The 21,565-nt window shown below is 40.5% G+C and overlaps 2 protein-coding genes across 20 annotated transcripts in view; both read left to right on the forward strand.

Moving 5' to 3' along the window:
- Window positions 1-3,948, forward strand: part of XRN1 (5'-3' exoribonuclease 1) — a 41,638-nt gene extending 37,690 nt beyond the window's left edge. For 14 of the 17 annotated variants that reach the window (XM_041126517.1, XM_030027132.2, XM_030027135.2 and 11 more), the window contains 2 exons: window positions 794-931; window positions 2,271-3,948. Coding sequence is in view for 2 of the 17 variants with exons in the window: in XM_041126515.1 (XP_040982449.1) it covers window positions 794-805 (12 nt within the window). In the remaining 15 variants the exon portion in view is untranslated. Of the gene's footprint in view, window positions 1-763; window positions 932-2,270 lie in introns of all 17 variants that reach the window. The other 3 variants (XM_041126514.1, XM_041126505.1, XM_041126506.1) reach the window with 2 other exon arrangements.
- A 1,120-nt stretch (window positions 3,949-5,068) lies between these two features.
- GK5 (glycerol kinase 5) overlaps window positions 5,069-21,565 on the forward strand; it is a 30,666-nt gene continuing 14,169 nt past the window's right edge. Inside the window, exons 1-12 of one of the 3 annotated variants that reach the window (XM_041126523.1) lie at window positions 5,069-5,152; window positions 5,809-5,861; window positions 8,352-8,445; window positions 11,557-11,632; window positions 12,077-12,170; window positions 13,145-13,276; window positions 14,794-14,869; window positions 15,544-15,605; window positions 15,694-15,767; window positions 16,103-16,163; window positions 17,310-17,436; window positions 20,728-20,832. In XM_041126523.1, the coding sequence (XP_040982457.1) occupies window positions 5,134-5,152; window positions 5,809-5,861; window positions 8,352-8,445; window positions 11,557-11,632; window positions 12,077-12,170; window positions 13,145-13,276; window positions 14,794-14,869; window positions 15,544-15,605; window positions 15,694-15,767; window positions 16,103-16,163; window positions 17,310-17,436; window positions 20,728-20,832 (973 nt within the window). In that variant the 5' untranslated portion in view covers window positions 5,069-5,133. Of the gene's footprint in view, window positions 5,153-5,808; window positions 5,862-6,952; window positions 7,152-8,351; window positions 8,446-9,813; window positions 9,945-11,556; window positions 11,633-12,076; window positions 12,171-13,144; window positions 13,277-14,793; window positions 14,870-15,543; window positions 15,606-15,693; window positions 15,768-16,102; window positions 16,164-17,309; window positions 17,437-20,727; window positions 20,833-21,565 lie in introns of those variants that run through there. The other 2 variants (XM_030027138.2, XM_041126522.1) reach the window with 2 other exon arrangements.

Genomic DNA, 21,565 nt, shown 5'->3' on the forward strand with positions numbered 1-21,565 from the left:
ACCATGTGTTGAGTTTTGTTCTCTTTGACCAGTTATCTCTAAGATTATGTTCAAACTCTTACTTGTTCCATTTTAAAGCGTAATGAACACTGTAGTCATGCCAGTTAATTCTTAGTATCTTTTGTTGTGAGTTATGAACTTTGTTAGGATCTGTCTTTTGCCAACTGCAGCACCAGCTTTTCATGTAGAGAGATGTTATTTTCCTTTTTGTAGATTATTGTGTGAATTAGCTTGCTTAAAGCAACTAGCATAAAGAATGGAGTACACTCCTAACATGACCAGCTGCTGCAACTTTGTGTAACAAAATTCTGTATAGATCAATGGTCTGGTTGGTATATACATTCAGTTATATTACTCAACATGAAGATATCAAAATGCAATCTTGCATTTCTTAAGCTGTCTTCAAATTACTAGTCAATGGACTTTGAAGTATTGCAGTTATCTTGCATGGCAAGTTCTGCCTTGTTACTTTTCCCATCTCAATATATAGCACTAAAGAAAATTAAATTAATTAAAGGGGTAACTTTAAAATATATCAGTTTATGCATAATAAATCTTGCATGGACACTCCCATTCAAAAATTAAGTGACTTTTGTTCAATTTAGTTTAGTTCACCTGAATTACTATATAGATGACCCCTGAGAGTGAGGAATCTCAAAGAAGGAATGGTTACTTACATTAAGGGGGTTTTTTTATTCTTTTTATTTGAGATGTGATCTCCATATGTATTCCATAATCAGCCTTCCTTACTACTGAGAGACAGTTATGTTCTTCTCTTTCTGTCTCTGGAAAGGGGACACAGTGACACCAAGGGCATAAGGGCAGTCTGAATACACACTCTTGGCCAAAAGAATCCAAATTCAGGTGCATGAGGACCCATGAATATTGAGACTGTAACTGATAGATATTTCGAAGAATCGGATATCATGAGGTAAGTAGCTGTTGTTTATTAACAAAAGAATCCATGGTTCCAACAACAGTTCTTATTGCTGCTGATTTTTGACGGGGTGTTTACTCTTATTTTTCTGTAATTTACAAATTTCCTGTTTCATCTTCTGCTTTGAAAGACAATACAAATCAAAGAGAACAGAAGGAGTCGCAATGCCATCAAGTGCAAACAGTAAACCTGATTCCTTTTATTTGAAAGGACAGAGGAAGCATTTTCCATTAAAACTTACTTACTATTTTTTCTGGTAAAACTTGGGTCAGTAAGCGTTACTGCATCAGCGTTGCTTTATGGAAGTTGATAATCACCCTTAGTCCTGCATTTTGTGTAATTGCAAGAAAAATAAAGGCTGGCAATCAAAAGCCAAAATGTATTTGCTGTGCAAGTAACAATAGCAATAAAATTCAAAGTCTGCAACTTCTAGCATATTGAGGGTATGGGGTGAAGCAAGAACTGTGCTTCCAGTGCAAGGAAGTGATCTATTTCAGAGTAACCTATGCATGTTTCAGATTTAGCACTAATTGGGATAGAATGTGACATTTACTACTCGCTCCTTGAGGTCTTCCAGTACTTAGTTCTTCGAAACAGCTGAAATGCTGTCAGTCATTGAAACTTAACTCAGAAGGGTAAATGGAGAGCAGTGTAAGCTGCTTTCTTTTTTAATTCCCCCTTTTTTTTTTTTGGTTAGTGATTAGGTCTTATTGAAACAATAGTTCTTAAGTGCTTTTTTTATCCCTTTAGCTTCTAGTATATCCATTCTCTTGTTCTTCTACTTAAGCTTCATTGATGGCCATTTTCCTCTGTGTATTTTTAGATTTTTTTTTCCCTGTGAGCCATTCATAGTTCTGTCATTTTTAGTCCAGATCATAATTCCTTAAGAGACATCCAGAGGATGATGGACATTATCTCGTATATACACATTGCACATCTCCAAATGTAGATATTACTGAGGATAGTTTAAAAGCATGGGCAAATAATGAAACATTAACAGAATAAGTACACGTTTTCATTTCACGTGCTTTGGTAGATAAATTCTTGGCTTAAAACTTGATTGTCCTAAAGTCCACCTCATTCTCTGTTGAAGGTTATTTCTGTCACAGAGCTGGCAGAAAGGAAGGACTGTTTGTGCCTCAGGCACAATGCAAAACCTCATGTATGTAGACACAGTTCGTACAGTGTGCGATTCTCTAGTGAAAATGCTGGCTTAACCAGTCTCTTATTACTTGTTCCCACTGGATTGTGCCAAACTGTTTGTATCACCACGTTATGAACCATATCAAGGAATTAATCTGATTGAAACTCTTTCCCCCATGTTATTTTTCAGCCTGATAGTTCACCGTGGAGCCACAAGAACAGCTGTGTTGGTACAACAGTTCGCAGTGTGAGGGCGGGATGATTTAGCAAGAGTGGAACTGCTTAAGAAACATCCCATCGCTGCCTAAAACTAAAATCACCCACGAAGCTAACATGCTAGATTAACTGCTGTCATTGTATGTGGTTCTGTCTGTTGGACTTCAAGGAGAGTGGTAAATTCTGGCAGGAAGAACTGCTGAGAATGATCATATGGTAAATTATTGCAGCAAAATTTGCCAAAAGGTCATCACTTTCATTTTGGGCTGTCTGTTCAGGCGAGGCTTAATGAATGATATATGTGGGCTGCACCAACCAATGGAGCAACAGAAATTAGTGGGCTCTTTCTTACTTAAATACAAACTAAGGACCCTAAGGTCAATGCTTTCATAATGTTAAAACTTGTTAGAATGGTAGAGCTAAGGAAGTGGGTAAAATGTTAAATAAGACTTTGATGAGGCAGTAGAAGGGTAGATGCATCTTGACAAAATACAGCTAAGGAAGGGAAGTTAAACAAAAAAGCAGGGATTACAAGTTTTGGGTCTTACTCTCCTAGATTCCAGTAGCTGGAATCCTGTTGGCACTGCCAGTAGCAAGTTAGATTAATTCTGGAAGCCTGGGGTGAGTGAAGAGGCTCCTTATGTGTATCAGTTCACAACAGAAATGCACCTGAGAATACCTTTATTTAAAAGAAAAAATAAGTTACCTGTTCCAAATACAGTTTAATTAATAATTCAGAATTTTTAATTAATAATCTGGTCCTAGAAAATGTCAAGATCATGTTTTCTTTCTAGTAATTAGGTCTGCTGGATCTGTAGCGCTCCTGTCTCTCAAGGCCTATTTTAACCTGGGTAACGGGGACAAAGCCCTCTCGCTTGGCATCCTCTGAAGTGTACTTGTTGCTGACTGAAAGATGCTGAGCATGATGATGTTGCTTACAAATATGCTATGTAAATTATTCATGGTTGGGGTTTTGCCATCGCTGCCAGCGATGGAGGATCTTCTTGTCCCTGATGTTCTGCCGTTTGGTTGCTTTTACTTAATAACTCTTTCCTTTGCTACAGCATTGGACAGGTCCCTGTAGTGTCTCCACTCCTTCATTTGGTTTGATATTCCAGTAAAAGAAAAGACCAGTCACGCTTTCCAGAGACCAAAGAAACTGACGATTTCAGCAGAGGAGATGCAGAAGTACATAGCTGCTGCGGGAATTGGTATGTGACCCCAGGTGTATGAATTCTCCATCTTCTGAACAGTGGAAATGGCACCTGCATGCTCTCAGACAGGAAGACTGGGGTGGTGGTAGAGGTTACGCAGGCTTGTTATCAGCATTGCAGCGCAGTATGAAAGGAGGGTGTCCGTACATCTTCATTTCAAATTGGATGTTTCTTGTCTGTGCTAACATGAACTTGGGGTTTTTACCCATGTTGGCGATAAGATTTTTCTCTGAGGGTGACAGAGGGTTTGGATAGACAAAGAGTGCCTGTGTGGGAATTATATAATATAAGCTAATGCCAGATAAGTCCTGTATGGACAAGCTATGCATGTCTGAAAACCTGTTGCCTCCTTTATTGCATTGTTTTTATCACATCACAAACAGAACAATAATATAAAATTTGTATTTCGTAAGCCTCTCATAAATTGAGCAATTCTAACACATGCTATATAACTGAGTGTGGTGGGTTAACCCTTGCTGGAGGCCAGGCGCTCACCAAAGCTGTTCTATCACTCCCCTCCTCAGCTAGACAGGGGAGAGAAAATATAACAAAAGGCTCATGGGTCAAGATAAGGACAGGGAGAGATCACTCAACCAATTGCTGTCACAGGCAAAACAGATTCAACTTAGGGAAAAATAACTTAATTTATTGCCAATCAAACCAGAGTAGGGTAATGAGAAATAAAACCAAATCTTAAAACACCTTCCCCCCATGCCTCCATTCTTCCTGGGCACAGCTTCACTCCCGAATTCTCTACCTACCCCCCGCAGTGGCGCAGGGGGATGGGGAATGGGGGTTGGGGTCAGTTCATCACACGTTGTCTCTGCTGCTTCATCCTCCTCAGGGGCAGGACTCATCACACTCTTCCCCTGCTCCAGTGTGGGGTCCCTCTCACAGGAGAGAGTCCTTCATGAACTTCTCCAACGTGGGTCCTTCCCATGGGCTGCAGTCCTCCATGAACTGCTCCAGCATGGGTCCCTTCCACAGGCTGCAGTCCTTCAGGCACAGACTGCTCCAGCGTGGGTCCCCCACGGGGTCACAAGTCCTGCCAGAAAACCTGCTCTAGCGTGGGCTCCTCTCTCCATGGGTCTGCAGGTCCTGCCAGGAGCCTGCTCCAGCGCGGGCTTCCCAGGGGGTCACAGCCTCCTTCGGGCATCCCCCTGCTCCAGCATGGGGTCCTCCCCGGGCTGCAGGTGGATATCTGCTCCACCGTGGACCTCCCTGGGCTGCCGGGGGACAGCCTGCCTCACCATGGTCTTCCCCACGGGCTGCAGGGGAATCTCTGCTCCGGCGCCTGGAGCACCTCCTCCCCCTCCTTCTTCACTGACCTGGGGGTCTGCAGGGTTGTTTCTCTCACGTGTTCTCACTCCTCTCTCCGGCTGCAGTTTCTGTGCCTGCTGCGACTTTTTTTTTCCCCTTCTTAAATCTGTTATCCCAGAGGCGCGCGCTACCACCGTCGCTGATGGGCTCGGCCTTGGCCAGCGGCGGGTCTGTTTTGGAGCTGGCTGGCATTGGCTTTATCAGACATGGGGGAAGCTTTGAGCAGCTTCTTACAGAAGCCACCCCTGTAACCCCCCTGCTACTGAAACCTTGCCACGCAAACCCAATACACTGAGATTACATATGGACTGCAACTACGCAAGTTGGTTCATGTTATCTTTCCAACATATATATGGTGTTCATTTTCAAGATGCATCTAAGTTCTTATTAACATGTTAAACAGAGTTTAAGTTATGCATGAAGAAATCTGCTTATGGTCACTTCCATGCAATACAGTGAATCAGAGGGGTATGTTTTTGTTACATTAAGAGCTTGTAAAAGAAAAAAGTAACCTGTACCTCCATTTTCTTTTTGAAGTTTTGCTTTATCTTGCAGTGAGATGGGCCCCAGTTGTGTTGATACTGTGAAAACATGAAAGATGTCTAGATGCATTTTCCCAGTTTTACTTAAGGCTTCTTAGTTTTTGAATGTTTGGAGAAGTTTTAGCTTTTTATACCAGTTACATATGTTGAATCTTATTGAGGGAGCTTTCTTCAGGAGTTCTAAGTAACTATTATTTACAGAAACTAACAGAATAATTAAATTAGTTTGAGGAAAAATAGTCTTAATCGGATATGAAGTACTTGATACCTTTCTCTGACATACATGTATTAGCTGTATGTCAAGAGATTATAACTTGTCAAGTTATAGTCAAAGAGAATATAAAAGTCAAGAAGATTATGACTTCCCAATGAGGCGTTCCTTAGGGAGGAGAGGTAAAGCAGCCATTCCTTCGCTTTCTCTTTCATGTGCCTTCAGCTCCCTGTGAGCCAAACCTTTGTCCCAGTGACCTCTGTGACTGCCCGGGTGAGGTAGGGAGCCTCTCCTTAAGTGGCTTTCACAGTCATTAGTATTCCTGCTTTAAAGATCCAGTAACATCAGACTGTTATCCCACATATTAACCTTTTGTTGTTCAGAGTGCAACTTTTTGTAAGAGGGGCCAAACAGAGGTGCAAGGGGAAAATATGTGCTATATATTTTTTGCTTTTGCTTTTCCTGCTCTAATTAAATTAGGAGTTGAAACTAATTGACTAAATTTTCTAATTAAATTGGGGTTAAAACTAAATTCTACTGATTCTAGTTCAGGGTTGAGTATCCTGTATTTTATTGCTTAACTGAGAATTTTTCTGATGTTTTCTCTTAAAAAACAAACCCCCAGCCTATCTAAGGGCAATACGGGAACAGTTCTGTCACTCTGTTCCAGCAGCAATTTTAGACGTGGTTCCCTCTGTGAAGGAAAGTGATGGCATAAGAGAATTGCTGCAGATGCAAGAATTTGTGTAATTACATAGAATTTGTTCACTGATGCTCGCTACCTTCAGTGACAAATCCCAGGAGCGACCATACCTCTTTGTTTAGCAAACACCTGCTCCTAGCTGACATTTTTCCGTCTGCTCGGGCTGTGAGGAGAATTGGGTTTAAGCACTATGTTCACTTAGTCCCTATTAGCACCCTGAGGACACATTCCAGTGGCGCACGCCGAATTGTCTCTTTTAGAAACCCTTCAACGTTTGGTGTTTCAGTAAAAGCCTTTTACGTGCGTTTGGTAAATTTGTACAGAAACTGCACGGACTAACTGTGCGGTTTGGTTTCGGTGGCGTTGCTGCGTCCGTGGGACCCCGCTGCCGAGCGCCTGGCCGCGCGGAGAAGGCGCCGTCGCCGCCGGGGAAGCCCTGCCCCCTTCCCGCCCTCCCCGTGAGGGGCGAGCGGCCGCCAGGGAGCCGCGCCGACCGGCCGGCCGGCCGCCCTCGCTCCCCGCGGCGGCCCAGCGCTGCTCTCTGCGCCGGGGCCTGCGGAGGCCGCCCCGAGGCCCGCCCCCGGCGGCGGGCGTCACCGGTCAGCCCGCCGAGCACCGCCGCTCCCCGCGCCCATAGGCCGGCCGGGCGCCCGCCCCCGCGGCGGGGCGGCGGCCGTCCGGCCCGCACTCGGCGATCTCTGCGCGCCGGGGCCCGCGGCTGGCGATGCCGTGCGGGCGGCAGGAGAGCGGCGCCGCCGCCGCCGCCCCCGCGCGGTACGTGGTGGGGGTGGACGTGGGCAGCACGGTGGTGAAGTGCCACGTCTACGACCGGGCGGCCGCGGTCAGAGGTTCCGGCTGGAGGAAGGTGAATCCGCGGCGGGGGAGGAGGCGGCGGGGCGGCGCCCTCGCCGGGGCGAGAGCGGCGGGACTCGGCGGGCGAGGGGGCAGCCTGAGGCGGCGCTTGCCTCAAGAGCCGTCGCCGGAGGCGGGCGCCTGCGAGCGGGGGCCGAGCGCGCCCGCTCTCCCCCGAGCGCCGGGCGGTTTTGACTGCGGGTCTCCGGCTCCCTCAGCCCCGCGGCGGGGTCCCGGGAGGCGGCGGGTTGCCCGGGCGGGGCGCGGTTCGGGGCTCGGCACGGGGAGCGTTCGCAGGCGCGCACCCAGCTTGGCCTTTCCGGTGCGCGGGCATCCCCTGAGCCGTGTCGGAGCGGGACGGCTTCCCGAGGGCCCTCGGACCAGCCTGGGTGAAAGGAAACCCCCAGCCCGGTTGGGAGCCCCGCGGGGATACGCCACCGTTGCGCTCGCCCCGTTACCCCCCAGCGCTTCCTCCCGCCCACCTTTCCCTGCTGCCTCCGCTTTAGTCGCTAATTGACTAATCCCTTTCCAGACAAAACGCCTTTTCTTAGTAGCGTGTAGCCGAGACCTGCCTAGGGCTTGCATTTACACACGTAAACCATTTATCTAACAGCGCTGCGTAGAAAAGTGTTAACTTTGGAACATGAATTTCAGGCTGCTTTTGGTTTGCGTGGCTCGTGATTTTGGGATGAAGACGATCTTCAGAATTAACTTATTTATTGTTAGCTATTGCATTGAAAAGGTTGCAGCGAGGAGAAGCGTAAGAAATCTGAGGGATTCTCAGAAATGGAGGGGGATATTCTCAGTGGAGCTGACCCTCTCACTGGAAGCCCATCTGGTGGGTGATCCCTGGCCCACTGTGCTGCGCTGCTAGTGAACTGCTCAGAGGCATCCACGTCGGAGTTCATCAGCGGAGCCAAAAGGCTGTCTGAGAAACGCAGTTTCCAGTTTGGAGCCCTGAAAGGGGTTTACAGGCTCCCCAGTTCCTGGGGGCTTGGGCTTCTTTATTCCCTCTGAACAGAGGAGGTCTTCACATACCCACGTTCAACCATGTTTTAAAAGTGACAAACACTGTGTTTTCTCCTCTTGCAGTAGATTCAGAAAACTAAGAGCAAAAAAAAGCAAAACCAAATGTACTTGCACAAACTTTCGTAAGAATACTGGTTTCTGTGAACTAGGGATCCTAACAGTGCTGCATGTCTTTTGTGAACAGGTGGAATCGCTTTATCCTCATCCTGGCTGGGTTGAATTAGATCCTGAAGTGCTGTGGAGTCAGTTTGTTGGTGTAATAAAAGAGGCTGTACAAGGTAACAGCTTATAAAGTTTGAGAAGTTAATGAATTATTCATCAAAATTAGTAAAGTTAGTTAATTAGATAATAAGATTACTTATTTTTGAAAAGGTGCTGAAAAGTCATCATTGAGTACAGGTCTACAACATGCTTGAAGGCCTGTTCAATCATTATGTAAAATAGAACACTTCAGTTGCTTTTTCCCTTTCAGTGGGGCCAGATTAGGATTGAAGTAGAACCAGAAGCAGTGTGCATGCTCGTTTTACATCAGTGACAGCACCCTGTTCCTCCAGCTTTTTGTATATGTATCCTTCCCCAGTGTCTGTGTTCCTTCTTCCAGATGTCTCTGTGTACAAACAGAGTAGGCTTGTTTACCCTTCTGATTGCCTATTATTCTACTGCCGCTTTGTGTGTATCAGTGTCAGTGTATGAGAGAACGAAAGCAGGATGCTGCATAGTTGCACTTGCTCAATTACAACTCGATATTCCTGCTTTTCCCTTTCAAACTACAAACAGTTCTTACCATCCAATTTCTGTATTATTGTTCTTTTCTATTTGTACTTGCCTAAAATTTCCTAGTACTCCACCCGTTAAACACACACAACTCCCTTTTCTGCCAGACTTCTGATGTTGGTTTCTCCTCCTACACCCCAGCCTTTTCTGGATGCTACTCTAACCGTGCACTTACTCTCTACAACTCCCACAGCTTTCCCACAGCTTTCCCATTATACCAGCTCCAGCATTCTGCGATCCAGCATGGATTACCTTCTGTGCCATGCTGATGCTGTGGACCTGTCAGGTGCACCCCAGCTTGCTTTCTCACAGTGGCCCAGCCTCCTTGTCATATGTATGTGCATCATACTCTTTCATTTAGTGCCTGAAGCTTGTCTGATTCAGCCCTCGTTGCAGTTTGGTTTCCAAGTGTTGCTCTGCCTCCAAGCCTGGCTCAAGACAAAACTGCTCGTGTCCCTTCCTTTGGAAGGCACCCTAGGGGACAGGGAAAGTAACTTTTAGCAGGTACAAGCTGCAGCTGATTATTTTGGGCTCTTGGTCTGTTTTCTCAGCAGCCACAACTGTTCTGTCACAAGAACAGCAATGCCACCTCAACCCCTAAAGACCTTACTAGCTTCCTCCTCTCGCATTCTGTGGGGCAAATCAGGAAGCAGGATTTTTCAGCTAGTTTTAAAAGGGGAAGCTTTTCTTCTGGCTAGGCTCTGTGTACTGTTGGCAAGTCACTTTTAAATGGTTGTGTAACATAAGTGAGCATAAGCCCACGCTACTGTCAAAAGCAGCAGTCCCACCCTCCTTTTTATGGGGTTGTTTCAAGTCCAGAGGAGTTTCCTGAATCAAATCACTGTGTGGTTGTTTATGCCAGCAGAGCTTACCAATGTTTGTGCCAGCACAAGAGAGGGTGTGGTAGCAGGGGCAGGAATGACTATCTGGAAGCAGGAAGAAGGCATAGGAGCACTTCAATTTACAGGACTAGTGGAGCTGAAACATGTGATTCCATGTGCAGGTGAATGAGCTGATGTAGTTCAGTAGTACGTAAAGGTGGAAACTGCATCTGGCTGCATGGTCCCACCCCTCTCTCTTGCTCTGGTACTGGTTCAACCTTTCCAGGAGACAGCTTAGCTGAAAAAAACTGTGTTTGTCTTCTGTTTTGTGTTTCTCTTTAATGGAAATTAGCTCTATTCATGTAGGGGTCTAGAGAGCATGAGGAGTTGACATGGGGAAAGTGGTGGGAGCATGCAGGTTGTAGAGATGGGGAGGAGTAACACATGCCACTAATCAGTAGTGAGCTGTGGTAGCACTGGTATGGCTTTGTCTTCAGTTTAGACTCAACTGCTATTGAAAAAGAAATACTGCTGTTCTCAAGCCACCCACTCCCAGGTCCTCCTCTTGTACACTCCTGCTGCCAGCACCACTTGTGCAGGCAGTTGGAGCAGGTAGCCTTGTGAAAGCACTGATTTAATTTTCATCTGATTGAGGGCCTTGATACCACTGCCTGCATGAATGCAAGGACCAGTATAAGGGGCAGAAGCACATGTAGAGGTTGGCAGAGCAAGACATGCCCTTTCTCTATGAAACTCCTTCTGTAATTGTCACTCAGAGGCTGTCGGTTGTAGAGTCTGCAGTATATACTTATGCAAATGAGTAATTTTGCGCATGAAAGTTAACATCAGAATATGTATGAGCAGGACATACTTAACCTGTGATTTGTTAAAGTAGTGGGATTGAGAGCCCTTCACAGTAACAGTACTTTGGACAAAATAGGTAGTTTGTCATTGAAGTGGAATTTCTTAGTGTATATTTTTTTCATATAATTTGGCTTCTGGAATTATGCATGGAGGTACTTGGGAAGCTGACCAGAGCTGCTTTAAAAATAGCTGTGGACATATTTAATGATTTATGGTTATATATATTAGAAAAAATGTTCTGTAACAGTTATTTGAAGGTAAGGTTTAACAGCAAAATTGGTATATACCCAAATGTGCATTTTTTTTTTATACTTCTGAATTTGAATTGTACTTCGCATTCAGTTATATGTGGTTTAAGCAAATTTGTTCTTATGAGTTTTGAAAGATTGCTTAATGAATATTTAAGCCAAAACATGTCATTATCAAAGTGATGTAAAAAATCATGACATATTGGTATTAATCTCTTTACTGCCTACAGAATCAATCTAGTTTTGTTTCTTTATGGAATTTTTTTCCATAAGTTTGTAAAGGCACTTCTTCTGTTTGTGCTTTCATTCACATTTATCCATGTGAAATGCATATTTTAGTTGATTATATAGGCATATGTAATCTGCCTGCCTGTCTTCAGGATTGTTCAAGTAAAGTGTCAACACGCTTTTCAGACGGTGGAAAGGGTCAGTGTGCCACAACTGCTTTTGTAAAATAAGTAGGTTTATTTATGTGCTTTGGAATCAGTTGTCTGACTCGGAGTCTCTAATATTTCACTGTTCTGGCCACTTAGTTGGGCAGTCTGTAGAGATTTATAGTCTCTTAAATTGTTAATTTCCTAACTATTCTATAGGTTTTATAGTTATATTGGTAAAGTTGTATTTTTGTTTGTTTCTTGAAAGAAATGCTTTTTTTGTACATGGTTTGTTTTTTGGTTTTTAGCTGCGGGACTTCACATGAGGCAAATAGCTGGTCTTGGCATCTCAACACAGAGAGCAACTTTCATTACGTGGCACAAGTATGTATATTGTGTGTTGTTTAAAATGAACTTGTATTCATTTGTGTTCATAGACTGGATGGAAGCAGACTGTAGAAATGTTGAACTCGGTCAAGTCACAACCTGAAAGCAGCAAATGACAGTCACTCATGTTCTCTTGTGTTTGCACAGCCACACCTTACAGCAGTTCAGAACAGTTTATAAGCGTATGTCCTTTTTGTTTTGTTCTTAGTACTTTGGAAGAGATGAATGCATACATATTTTTTAATTCTGGTGAGTAGTCTCACAGTCAAAATGTCCCTGTGCCTATTACTAATTCCTCAAATCCACCAGGAGGATATGCACTTACTTTAGGAATTGACCTACTGTTAAGTGTCCTGATTGGAAATGGTGAATGATGTTGAATTTTTGGGGCAGTGTATGTTCTGTAGTTTTAAATGGGAATGTTCAAATGCTGTTTTTCAGGAGGACAGGGAAACCTTTTCATAATTTCATAAGTTGGCAAGACTTAAGAAGTGCTGAACTTGTGAATTCCTGGAATAAGTCCCTTCTGCTGAAGGTAAAACTGTGCTAAGCTAGATACTGCTTGGACATATTAGAACTGTTTCATTTTTATGAAGAATAAGGGCAATATATGAAATACGGAAAGTGTCCTGTTAACGTGTTAATATGGCATGCTGCGGCCTAAAAACATTTAACTGAGCAAGATTAGCATGGAAGATGGTACCAAGAAAAAATGCAGTACTGATAGCCTGAAGGTAATTAATTATGGGAAAAGATAATCTGTAGGTCTAGCTTGCATTGTGTTACTTTTTAGTCTCTGTTGTATTAAAATGTTGCATGTTAACACTTGCTACAGCATAATTTTTGGATGTAGGTAGGTCTTGGTTGGCAGTGGTTTGGGTTTTTTGTTTGGTTTTGGTTAGGTTTTTTTTTTACGTACTCTTTGCTCAGATTATGTATAGATGGTACATTTTATGCTGCTCATGGCTTGTGCTTCATACCTTTAGAAGATAAAGATTTGCTCTAAGTGGAAAAACTGAAGTTACTTTTCCTGTAAGTGGAAACTAACTGGCACACTCACAATAAGTTAAATTCTTGGTTTTGCCACTAATTTCTTTTGTGAATGAAAACTTAATTGATGATTAAATTTGGTTCATCTATTAAAACGTGATTGAGCCTGTCTACTGTAGGACAACTTTCACTGGAATAACAGTACGTAATGCTGTCAACTGCATCATGCATTGTGCTCATACAGGTGACCTCTCTTCGTAATGCAGAGCAGTCTCTATCAGTGTCCCAGCAGAAGTCAGTAAAACAGACTTGCTTAGTGCAGCTGCTCTTTACTGTGCTATTTGTTGTGGGATGGCTATCTGTTGAAATCCTATGTAAGGATTCTCTAACAGAATTTTAGCTTTCTGAATCTAATCTCATGTCAGCAGCTTTCATCTGTGTTGTCATCCTTTAAAGGTAATTGATCAGAAACCCTTAAAGGGAGATTAAAAATTAAGTAACTGTTTTCTTTTGGAACAGGTAGTCCATGTTATTTTTACAGTGCTTCATTTCTTGACTGGGAATGATCGATACTTGGCACCAAGTTTTCTTACTTTTTCAACACAACAAACTTCTATGAAGTTGTCATGGGTTTTTAAAAACATACATGAGGTAAGCTGGAAAGGGAAAAATAACAGCTGTCTTAAGCCATAATAATAGCTAGTGACTTCAGTTGGTTATAACCTCTTCAGTTTTGTCTTGTTGTTCTTCTGAGAAGAACCAGAATGAAAGACTTTTATCTGTGTTAATGTTCAAAGCCTGTCTACCTAATTATCTGTGCATGTTTATACAACTTTTTCCTCTGGTTCTGGAAGTGTGTAGTAGTAAAAAGTTTTCCACGGGTAAGAAACATAATCAAATCACCTCATTTCACTTGATATAATTACACAATTAGTAATTGTACTTTAAAACAAAGTTGTTCGCACTCTAGTTTTGCATGACAATTGTATTTATTTTCAGCTGGCACTCTTTATCTTTCCACTCTGCATTATTCCAGTGTTTACAGTTTCACAGATAATATCCTACTGGACAATCAAACTCTGCAAATTATTTTGCATTTTGTTGTAGCGTAAATTGGAAAATACACGTAAAATAAGTTGTGCTGGAATAATCTAATGGACTGCTGAGCACTGAGCTATTTGGTGCCATATTCTTTGCTCTAATCCTTACCATTTTTCTTCTTTCTTCCTATTGTATTTATAACTTTAGTAATCTTATTTTCTATGTTAATTTTCAAGTTATTTTTGAAGATGGTTATCGTTGATTTTCTACCCTGTGTAAAGAAACCCCAAAATCTTTTGGGTTTTGTCTGGTATTTTCTGTCACAAAATGAACTATTGAGAAGGTCAAGTATAATTTTTTACTGGCATGTTTTGGTTGGACCTGTTGAAATTGTGAGGTGTGAATTTGGAGGATTATGGAATTGAAGGTTATGCAGCTGCTGAGTTTTCACTGAGAGATGAACGTTCTCTCACATTTTGTCAGGCACTGATACTTAAAATATGTGGCTATCAAATCAAGAAGCTCAAAAATTCATAATTCTTAATTACAGAGGGTAACGTATTCAGTCATGTTTTGAGTGAATTAGTTTGTATGTTCTTTTTATGAATTCTGTAGTTGTACACATCAGTTAGAAATTAGATGAAACCTGAATTTGAACTCTTTACAGACATCATAAACCAGAAAACAATGGCTCTGTCCTTATTGTTGTCAAGCACATACTGTAAAATACACTTATGAATTCTATTTCTGTTCATTTTTTATTTAAGTGCTGTGTGCAGGACCTTGTTTTCTTTATTCACCACTCCTTCACCACTGTTATAATTGTGACTATAAAGTTTCCCCCCTTAACGTTCTGATGCCACTACAGTATAAGATTAATTGCTTTTCTTTCCTTAGCAGCAACTGTAAGAAACTGTGCTTATTCTCTGTTAGGAGCATGAACTGTAGGATAATATTACTTATATAGCCAGCTTGCCCTTTTTAGAAGAAAAATTGGCAATCAGAGACTTATTTTCTGGGGACATTATCATTAACCATGAAGAAAATGAGAAAAGGAATCAGGAAATACGTTCCCCTTTATTGTACCCAGTTGTAAATACTTCTTTTGTATGTATATTTATTCCCAGGCTGAAGAAGCTGCCAAAAAAAATAACTGCTGCTTTGGAACAGTTGACACATGGTTACTGTACAGATTGACTAAAGGTGAATGCTACAGTTCCTCTTAAATATTAATAAAACATACTGGAATCGAAGTGATGGTGTTTATGACTGTCATTGATACATCCTAGAATTCAAATACTTTTTTGAAAATCTGTGCTTTTTTATAATTGATGAATATTGTAATATATTTACTGTTTAAAAAAAAAAAAATTTCTGAATTAATTATTCTTTGGGTCTGCCTGGAACCTTAGTCAGAAAGGGAAATAATTATTCAGTGTAATCAACCTTTTAAGCATTTAAGATTTAAAGAGGACTACCAGAACCAACTGGCCTTGATTGAAGAAAAGTACCTGTGAAAGCAAAAGAACAAAGAATTGTTACAAATGTGGAAGAATTACAAGTTTCTGTCTTGAGGCCTAATGCCTGAGCAGTTGGATAGATTATGATGGACAGTGATGCAGTCAGTGCAGTACATGTTGTCAAAAGTACCATCTCTCTTCTAGCCAATTTCATGAGGGTACAATAAGGTAATTAATACATATACATTATAGTGAGCAGCAGGTGATGTTTGTGTGCTCGTTGTATCGTTGTGACTTTGCCTATAGACACTCAGTTTATATTTAATGGGAGCCACTGAGATGTTTAAAGAAAAAGTATGTTTAAAATTACTCTTAAATATTTGTATATCTAAAATCTTACTTTGTTCTTTATGGTAGGTTCTGTGTATGCGACAGATTACTCAAATGCCAGTGCTACAGGCGTTTTTGAACCGTTCACGGTATGTGCTGTTACAAAAAAATGTTGTTGCTATTTATTGTGCTTTTGAGAGAGTTGCTGACAGTTCTACTTTTTCCATATTATTTCAGAAATGTTGGAACCCCACTTTGTGTAATTTACTTTCTATTCCAATGTCTATTTATCCACCAGTGAAAGACACAAGGTAAATATGAAGGCATATTCAAAAGAATATGATAACTGTTAAGTTAATTGCCTTTAGAAAAATACTACATAATCTGCACAGGCAAAGTAATATATAGAAACACCAATAAAATTAAATTATTTTTATATGCAGATGTACTTTTTTAACACTACATGCAAAACTTTACTTTTACTATCAGTATTTCTTTAAGTGATATTTTTAGTGCTTTTTTTAAAACAAATTGATAGTGTTACCTTTCATATATGATGCAGACCCAGGCCTTATGTATCTGGATTTCATTTTACCAAAAAGGTCAATTTAGTGTTGTGATGTTTCTCCATAACATTTGTTTTAAGCTTCAACTTCGGATCAGCTGACTCTGAAATATTTGGGGTACCTATTCCAATAATGGCAGTGGTGAGTGCAAATGTGTTCTTACGTAAATCTGTATATTTGTACCTGTATTTTTTTTATCTAGCTTTGATTTAATACTTGCTTGTTTAGTAAGTATTCTTTATTCCTTCTCTGTGACTTAACTACAGTAGAATTGGTTGTTGAATTTTTCTCCAAAAACTCAGTTTACAGCCTTAGGGGGAAAGGAGGAGAGAGGAACGGGAAGGGATTTCTAGAGGTTGAGGTCCATTTAAGGTTAGATGACCAAATGATTAAGCACTGAATGTGGGACTTAACAGAGCTGCGTTCTGCTCTGAGCTCTGGTAATGTGTCTCTCTGGCTTAAAATCAGTTGTTCTGTATGAAGTTGTGCAATGGGGTCCATTCTGGCTTGACTTCAGTAAGACTCTACACAATAGATCCACTTGTGGTACCTTTTATTTCTTTTTTTGACTAAAAATGAATGGTGAATGACATGTTCTTGCCTCAGTAGTTAGGATTTGGATAAGAAAACTCCATTTTTTTTGTCAAGTGATGACTTGTAGAAAAATCTGCTTGAATTGAGCTAAATGGAAAAAATGTCACCTAGCTAACATGAATTTTTCCTGCTATTTTTAAAGAACTGTAGACTCAATTTATCTGTAAATTTAGTGTTTCATGAAGGCACAAACATAAGTAAATACATTTAATAACCATCATCATTGTTGAAAAATTGAGCGTGGAATAATTTGGTATGGGAGAGGTAGCGGGGAAAAAGGAAGGTGAGACCTCATACTTCAACTTTCTATTTGGGGAAGAGGAATTCAAGCCAAGCTACTCTGTTCTGCTCCCTGGGATTGCAAATGCCCTGTTTATCCTTGTCAAATACTAAAACATAAAATATTTCTTTTGTTTCCTTAACATATTTTTCAGTGTTGCAGCCAATACTACAGGCGTTCACATTGTGCCCAAACCTGGTGTAATTTGATTCTAGTGATAAATCTGACTGTTGGAATGGCCTGCAAATACTTAAGAAACTGTATATGAGTCCTCTCTTAATGCTCAATTTCTTTCTGAATGGTTATTTGTATTCAGAACTCTGAAGTGTTTGCAATGATATTTTAAAATCCAGCAGCATTGTAGGTTGGTAGTTGGTAGCTAACTTATTGTATTGTTTTTGTTGGTATGCCAGGTAGCTGATCAGCAGTCAGCTATGTTTGGAGAATGCTGCTTTCACCCAGGAGATGTTAAACTGACAATGGGGACAGGTGGTTTCTGGAATGTGAATACTGGAGAGCATCTCTTTGCATCACGGAGAGGTAAGGTAGTGAAATTTTTGTTTTAGAGTACTTCACATTACTTGACAGCTGTTAATGATGAGGGTACAAAAAGGAATAAAACAGGGCTATGCTTTTCCTTCTGTCTTTAGGTGTAGAAAAACAGATTGAAAGTGTTTTCAGAAAAGAAGGCTGTGGAAATTTTTTATTAGAAATGGTTATCCTGAAATACGCTTCTCAAGAAGATAATTTAAGTAACATCACTAGTAATTATGTCTGCATCCCTCTTTTTTTTTTCTTTTTTTTTTTCACCTGTTCTTCTTGATAGCAGTATTATACAGTACAGAATAGAGAAAAAGGGGATTGATCCTCTGGGTTCTCACGTTAAAATGTTCCAGTGGATTGCTCTAAGTTCCTCCTCTTGAGCCCTTATGCTTTGAAGTACCTGCAGTGAGATAATGCAGGATTAGCAATTATTAGTTTTCTTCTAAAATACTGGAAATGGGCTCCCCTATATGCTTCTAGTGTTTAAAACTTTGTTTTTCTGAACATTTTTGTGATCTGTCAAGCTTGTTAGTTTGTCATAGATGGCTATTTGTCAAGAGAGCAATGGACAATACTGAAGTAAATTTGCTTGCACGGTTTCTCTCTGACATATTTTTAGAGTTAGTAATTTTAGGAAGCCTACAATTTAAAATGGGAGGGGTGGGGCTGGGGAGGACGACAGCAGTGTGCTAAGGAGAATTCCAGCTGGTAAAGTCTGGAAGGACCTTGGCAAATACATGAGATGTGTCAGAACTGAATAGCGTAGACATTGAATTCCTATGACTGCAAATCCTTTTTAGGCTAATTAATGATGTCATTATGCTGATGCTTTTACTTAGGAGAATGTATGTATGTAGTCTGTGGAAATGTAATGGCAAAAACATGCTGTAAGCTTTTTCTGTTTGTTTCCTTTTAAGAAAATATTTAGCTATTGCGATCCAGTAGGAACTGAAATCTTTAAGGCAGTGCTGTGAAACTTTTATGCTTTGGGCTGTTATTTATGTTAGAATTATTTTCCCTATGTTCTTTGGCTGTCATGCAGTATGGTTAGCAGGACAAGTTAAGTACCTAGCTTTCTCAGTGCCCTGGGCATGAAATGTGATGTGTTCAATCTTTAAAGTTGACATATGTATTTAAGACTGCAACATGAATCCGTACAGCATCCCTGTGCAAGCTATTCATTAGCTTCTGTTCTAGTTTCTGGTCTACATTTAGTTGCTATATATGACAGTTTTTAAAAAAATAAAATGGTTTCTTCCAAGAACAGCACTTCTCACAATTCAATGATGGAAGTACATTGTATAGATTTAAAGTCTTATCTCTCTGGCAGTCTGATAGTTCTTAGTAACTCTGGTCATGCCAAATGTCATGTCGATCTGTTCCCTAGAGGTAAATTATCTCAAGCTACTAGAGACTCTGATGTGAGCATTTTTAAGAAGGTCACGTGAGAGACTTCTCTGTCCCTAATTAGCTGTCCTTCTCTAGGAATCCTGGTGCAATGAATTGTTTGGTCTTGATTCTTTGCAGCTTCACCTTTGGTAGAAAACAAAGATTGTAAGGGGGACCTGCACCAATGATCTGGAGATGTGTATATCACTTTTTCAAGAGACGAATACAAACTTTAATCTAAACAGGTGCTCCTGATTGTTTTCCATTGTAAGCACCAGAGTGCCTCCAGCACTAACCCAAGTTTCTGCAATTGCACTAGTACTACCATGCCACTATTTGGACACAGGCAAGCAAACTGAAGATGATTCTGTGAGGCACACTTCTGTATATCAGCAGAGTCACCTTGAGAAAGCAGAGAGAATCCCTAGATCCTTCTGATGCTTTTCTGGTCCTTTAGTTATTGGGACTCATTTACCTTTGTTGCATTACCCATGATCTCTTGAGTCCTGAGCAGCGTCCCATAAAGCCTGGGTGCTTTCTTCACTCCCAACAGTTACCGTACTTGGGTTGGGTGAAGTTTTTATTGCAGTGGCCACTGAATGCTTAGGGTCTTACCGAGTGACCTGAAAAACCATTTGTCCAGCTGCAGTGCTGGAGAACATCTACCGTTCAGCTAGTTAACAAAGTCTTTTTGCGTTAGTGTTAAAAGCAGTACTCTGCAGGACTTTTGTGCAATGTTCTTACTAATAAAAATATCAAACAAGAAGGTCTTTGTGTTCACACTGACTGTTTTAAGTAGTGTGTCTCTCTTTTCTTTGTTAACGTTTCAACATATCCATGGGGGAGAACAAATCATCAGGTTTATCCTCATTATTGGCTGTTTATTTCTAATGTGATAGTACCTTCAAGCAGACAGCTCTTTGAAAGGTGCTGTACTGTGTTTTCAAATAAACTAACAGTGTTTGCCCTATGTATTTCTGCCTTTCTTCTGAGGGAAAAGAAAAAAAATTTCAAAGTAATTGAATTTTTTTTTTTGAGTCACTGCAAAGCCAAAACTATTTGGTGGAAATCATAACTTCCTGCAGATCCCATAATGTAAACCATAGAAGTGCTAATCTTTTGTAGTTATAGCCAAAGTATGTCACCAAGTATTTTTAATCAGTTTGGGTGTTTCTTTTGTTTTTCACATTAGGGAAACATACAGGTAAAATGATATAGTTAACTGTCAGTAGCTTTGTTGGGGACAAGGATGGGCAAATTGTGAAACTTGTTTTTGTTTTTGCTTTCTATGTGAGGAAGCATTGCATATTGAAAAAGGAATAAAAAAGTGTATCACTTTCATCCTCTTCTATGAATAAGATCTATGTTCTAAGTTTGCGTTGCCTTTTTTTTTTGTGTATATGTCTGTTTTAGTGTTTGTGCTTCCCCTCTGAAAGCCCAGCCTTCATGTTTTATGTTTTGGGGAAACCGTTAGGGAAAATTAGATGGATTTAAAACAAATAGGAAAACATTGATAAATTTTTAAGTATATACAATCTTTTATCATACTAAAAAAAAAAAGTAAGTGCAGATAGCTCTTCTCTTTAGTTTAAGGAGGGTTATTTTGTAATTTGATAGTGTTTTGGGGTTTTTTTAGGTTAACTTTGGTTTAATAAGCTGTTGTTCAAGTCTCCTGTAATCCCATCACTAAATATTTAAACAATACGTTTAACCTCTATCAGTGACTTTTTTCTTTTTTTTTTAGCTTGAATTCTGTAAAGGAATTGAATAAAAACTTTTTTTTTTTTTTTTTTTTTTTTTTTTTTAGTTGGGTTTATTGTGGGGGGTGCTTGTATATGTTTTTCTGGAAACATTTAATTGAACTAGGTGTTTTGTTTTGTTTCATGGAAAATAATTAAGGTCTGTATCCACTGATTGGTTGGAAGATTGGGGAAGAAGTTGTTTACTTAACTGAAGGCTGTATGTCAGACATTGGCACTGCCATAAAATGGGCTCAGGATATAAGTAAGTCATTCTTTAATTTTACAGAGGGTAAAATATATTACTACTTAAGAAACTGTTTTATGGGGTTATAGTTATGTTACTGGCCTTGGGTTTATTATCCATAATTGAAGAAACTAGCCTACATGTTTTGGACAGTAGAAAACGCACAGTCTCATTAGTAGGTTCTCTGCTGAGTGTGTTTACTGCAGGGAGTTTGGTTTGCACAATCATCTCCTCTTCAGACTCTGCGTCTCAGACCCTCCTACCTGTGTAGGCTTTTATTTTCCTGAAACATTTTACTCCTCACTTGCTTTCTCTTGAGCATGACAAAATTCCTGATGCCTTCTTTTGTTTTTTTAACCTGGTATCCAGACCTGAATAGAAATGGTGTGAAGGAGACCTGTCTAAAGTTAGATGTGTGCTGTTCTAGGGTATTGGGACTTGAATTTTTAGTTGAGGAGAAGCACAGAAATTGACTACCGATTAAATCTAGGTAGCATGATTGTAAGTGCAGTATTCCACAAATGCTGTAATGCTTTTGAGAGATCTCTAGCTGTACAGGTTTGCGTTATGTGAAAATAACGTGAAGAACCTTATTTTTAAAAGTAGTGGTATTGTGTATGTTGCTTCACGTAGAAGTAACGTGCCTGTTGGCTGTGACTGTTATATGTAATGAAAAGATTTGCATTCCAGTTTAATAAAAGACTAAGCAAAATACTAACACAGTAGTAGTTGATGTTCAAAACCACTGATT

This window comes from Aquila chrysaetos, chromosome 10 (assembly GCF_900496995.4).
Source record: "Aquila chrysaetos chrysaetos chromosome 10, bAquChr1.4, whole genome shotgun sequence".
NCBI lineage: Eukaryota > Metazoa > Chordata > Aves > Accipitriformes > Accipitridae > Aquila > Aquila chrysaetos.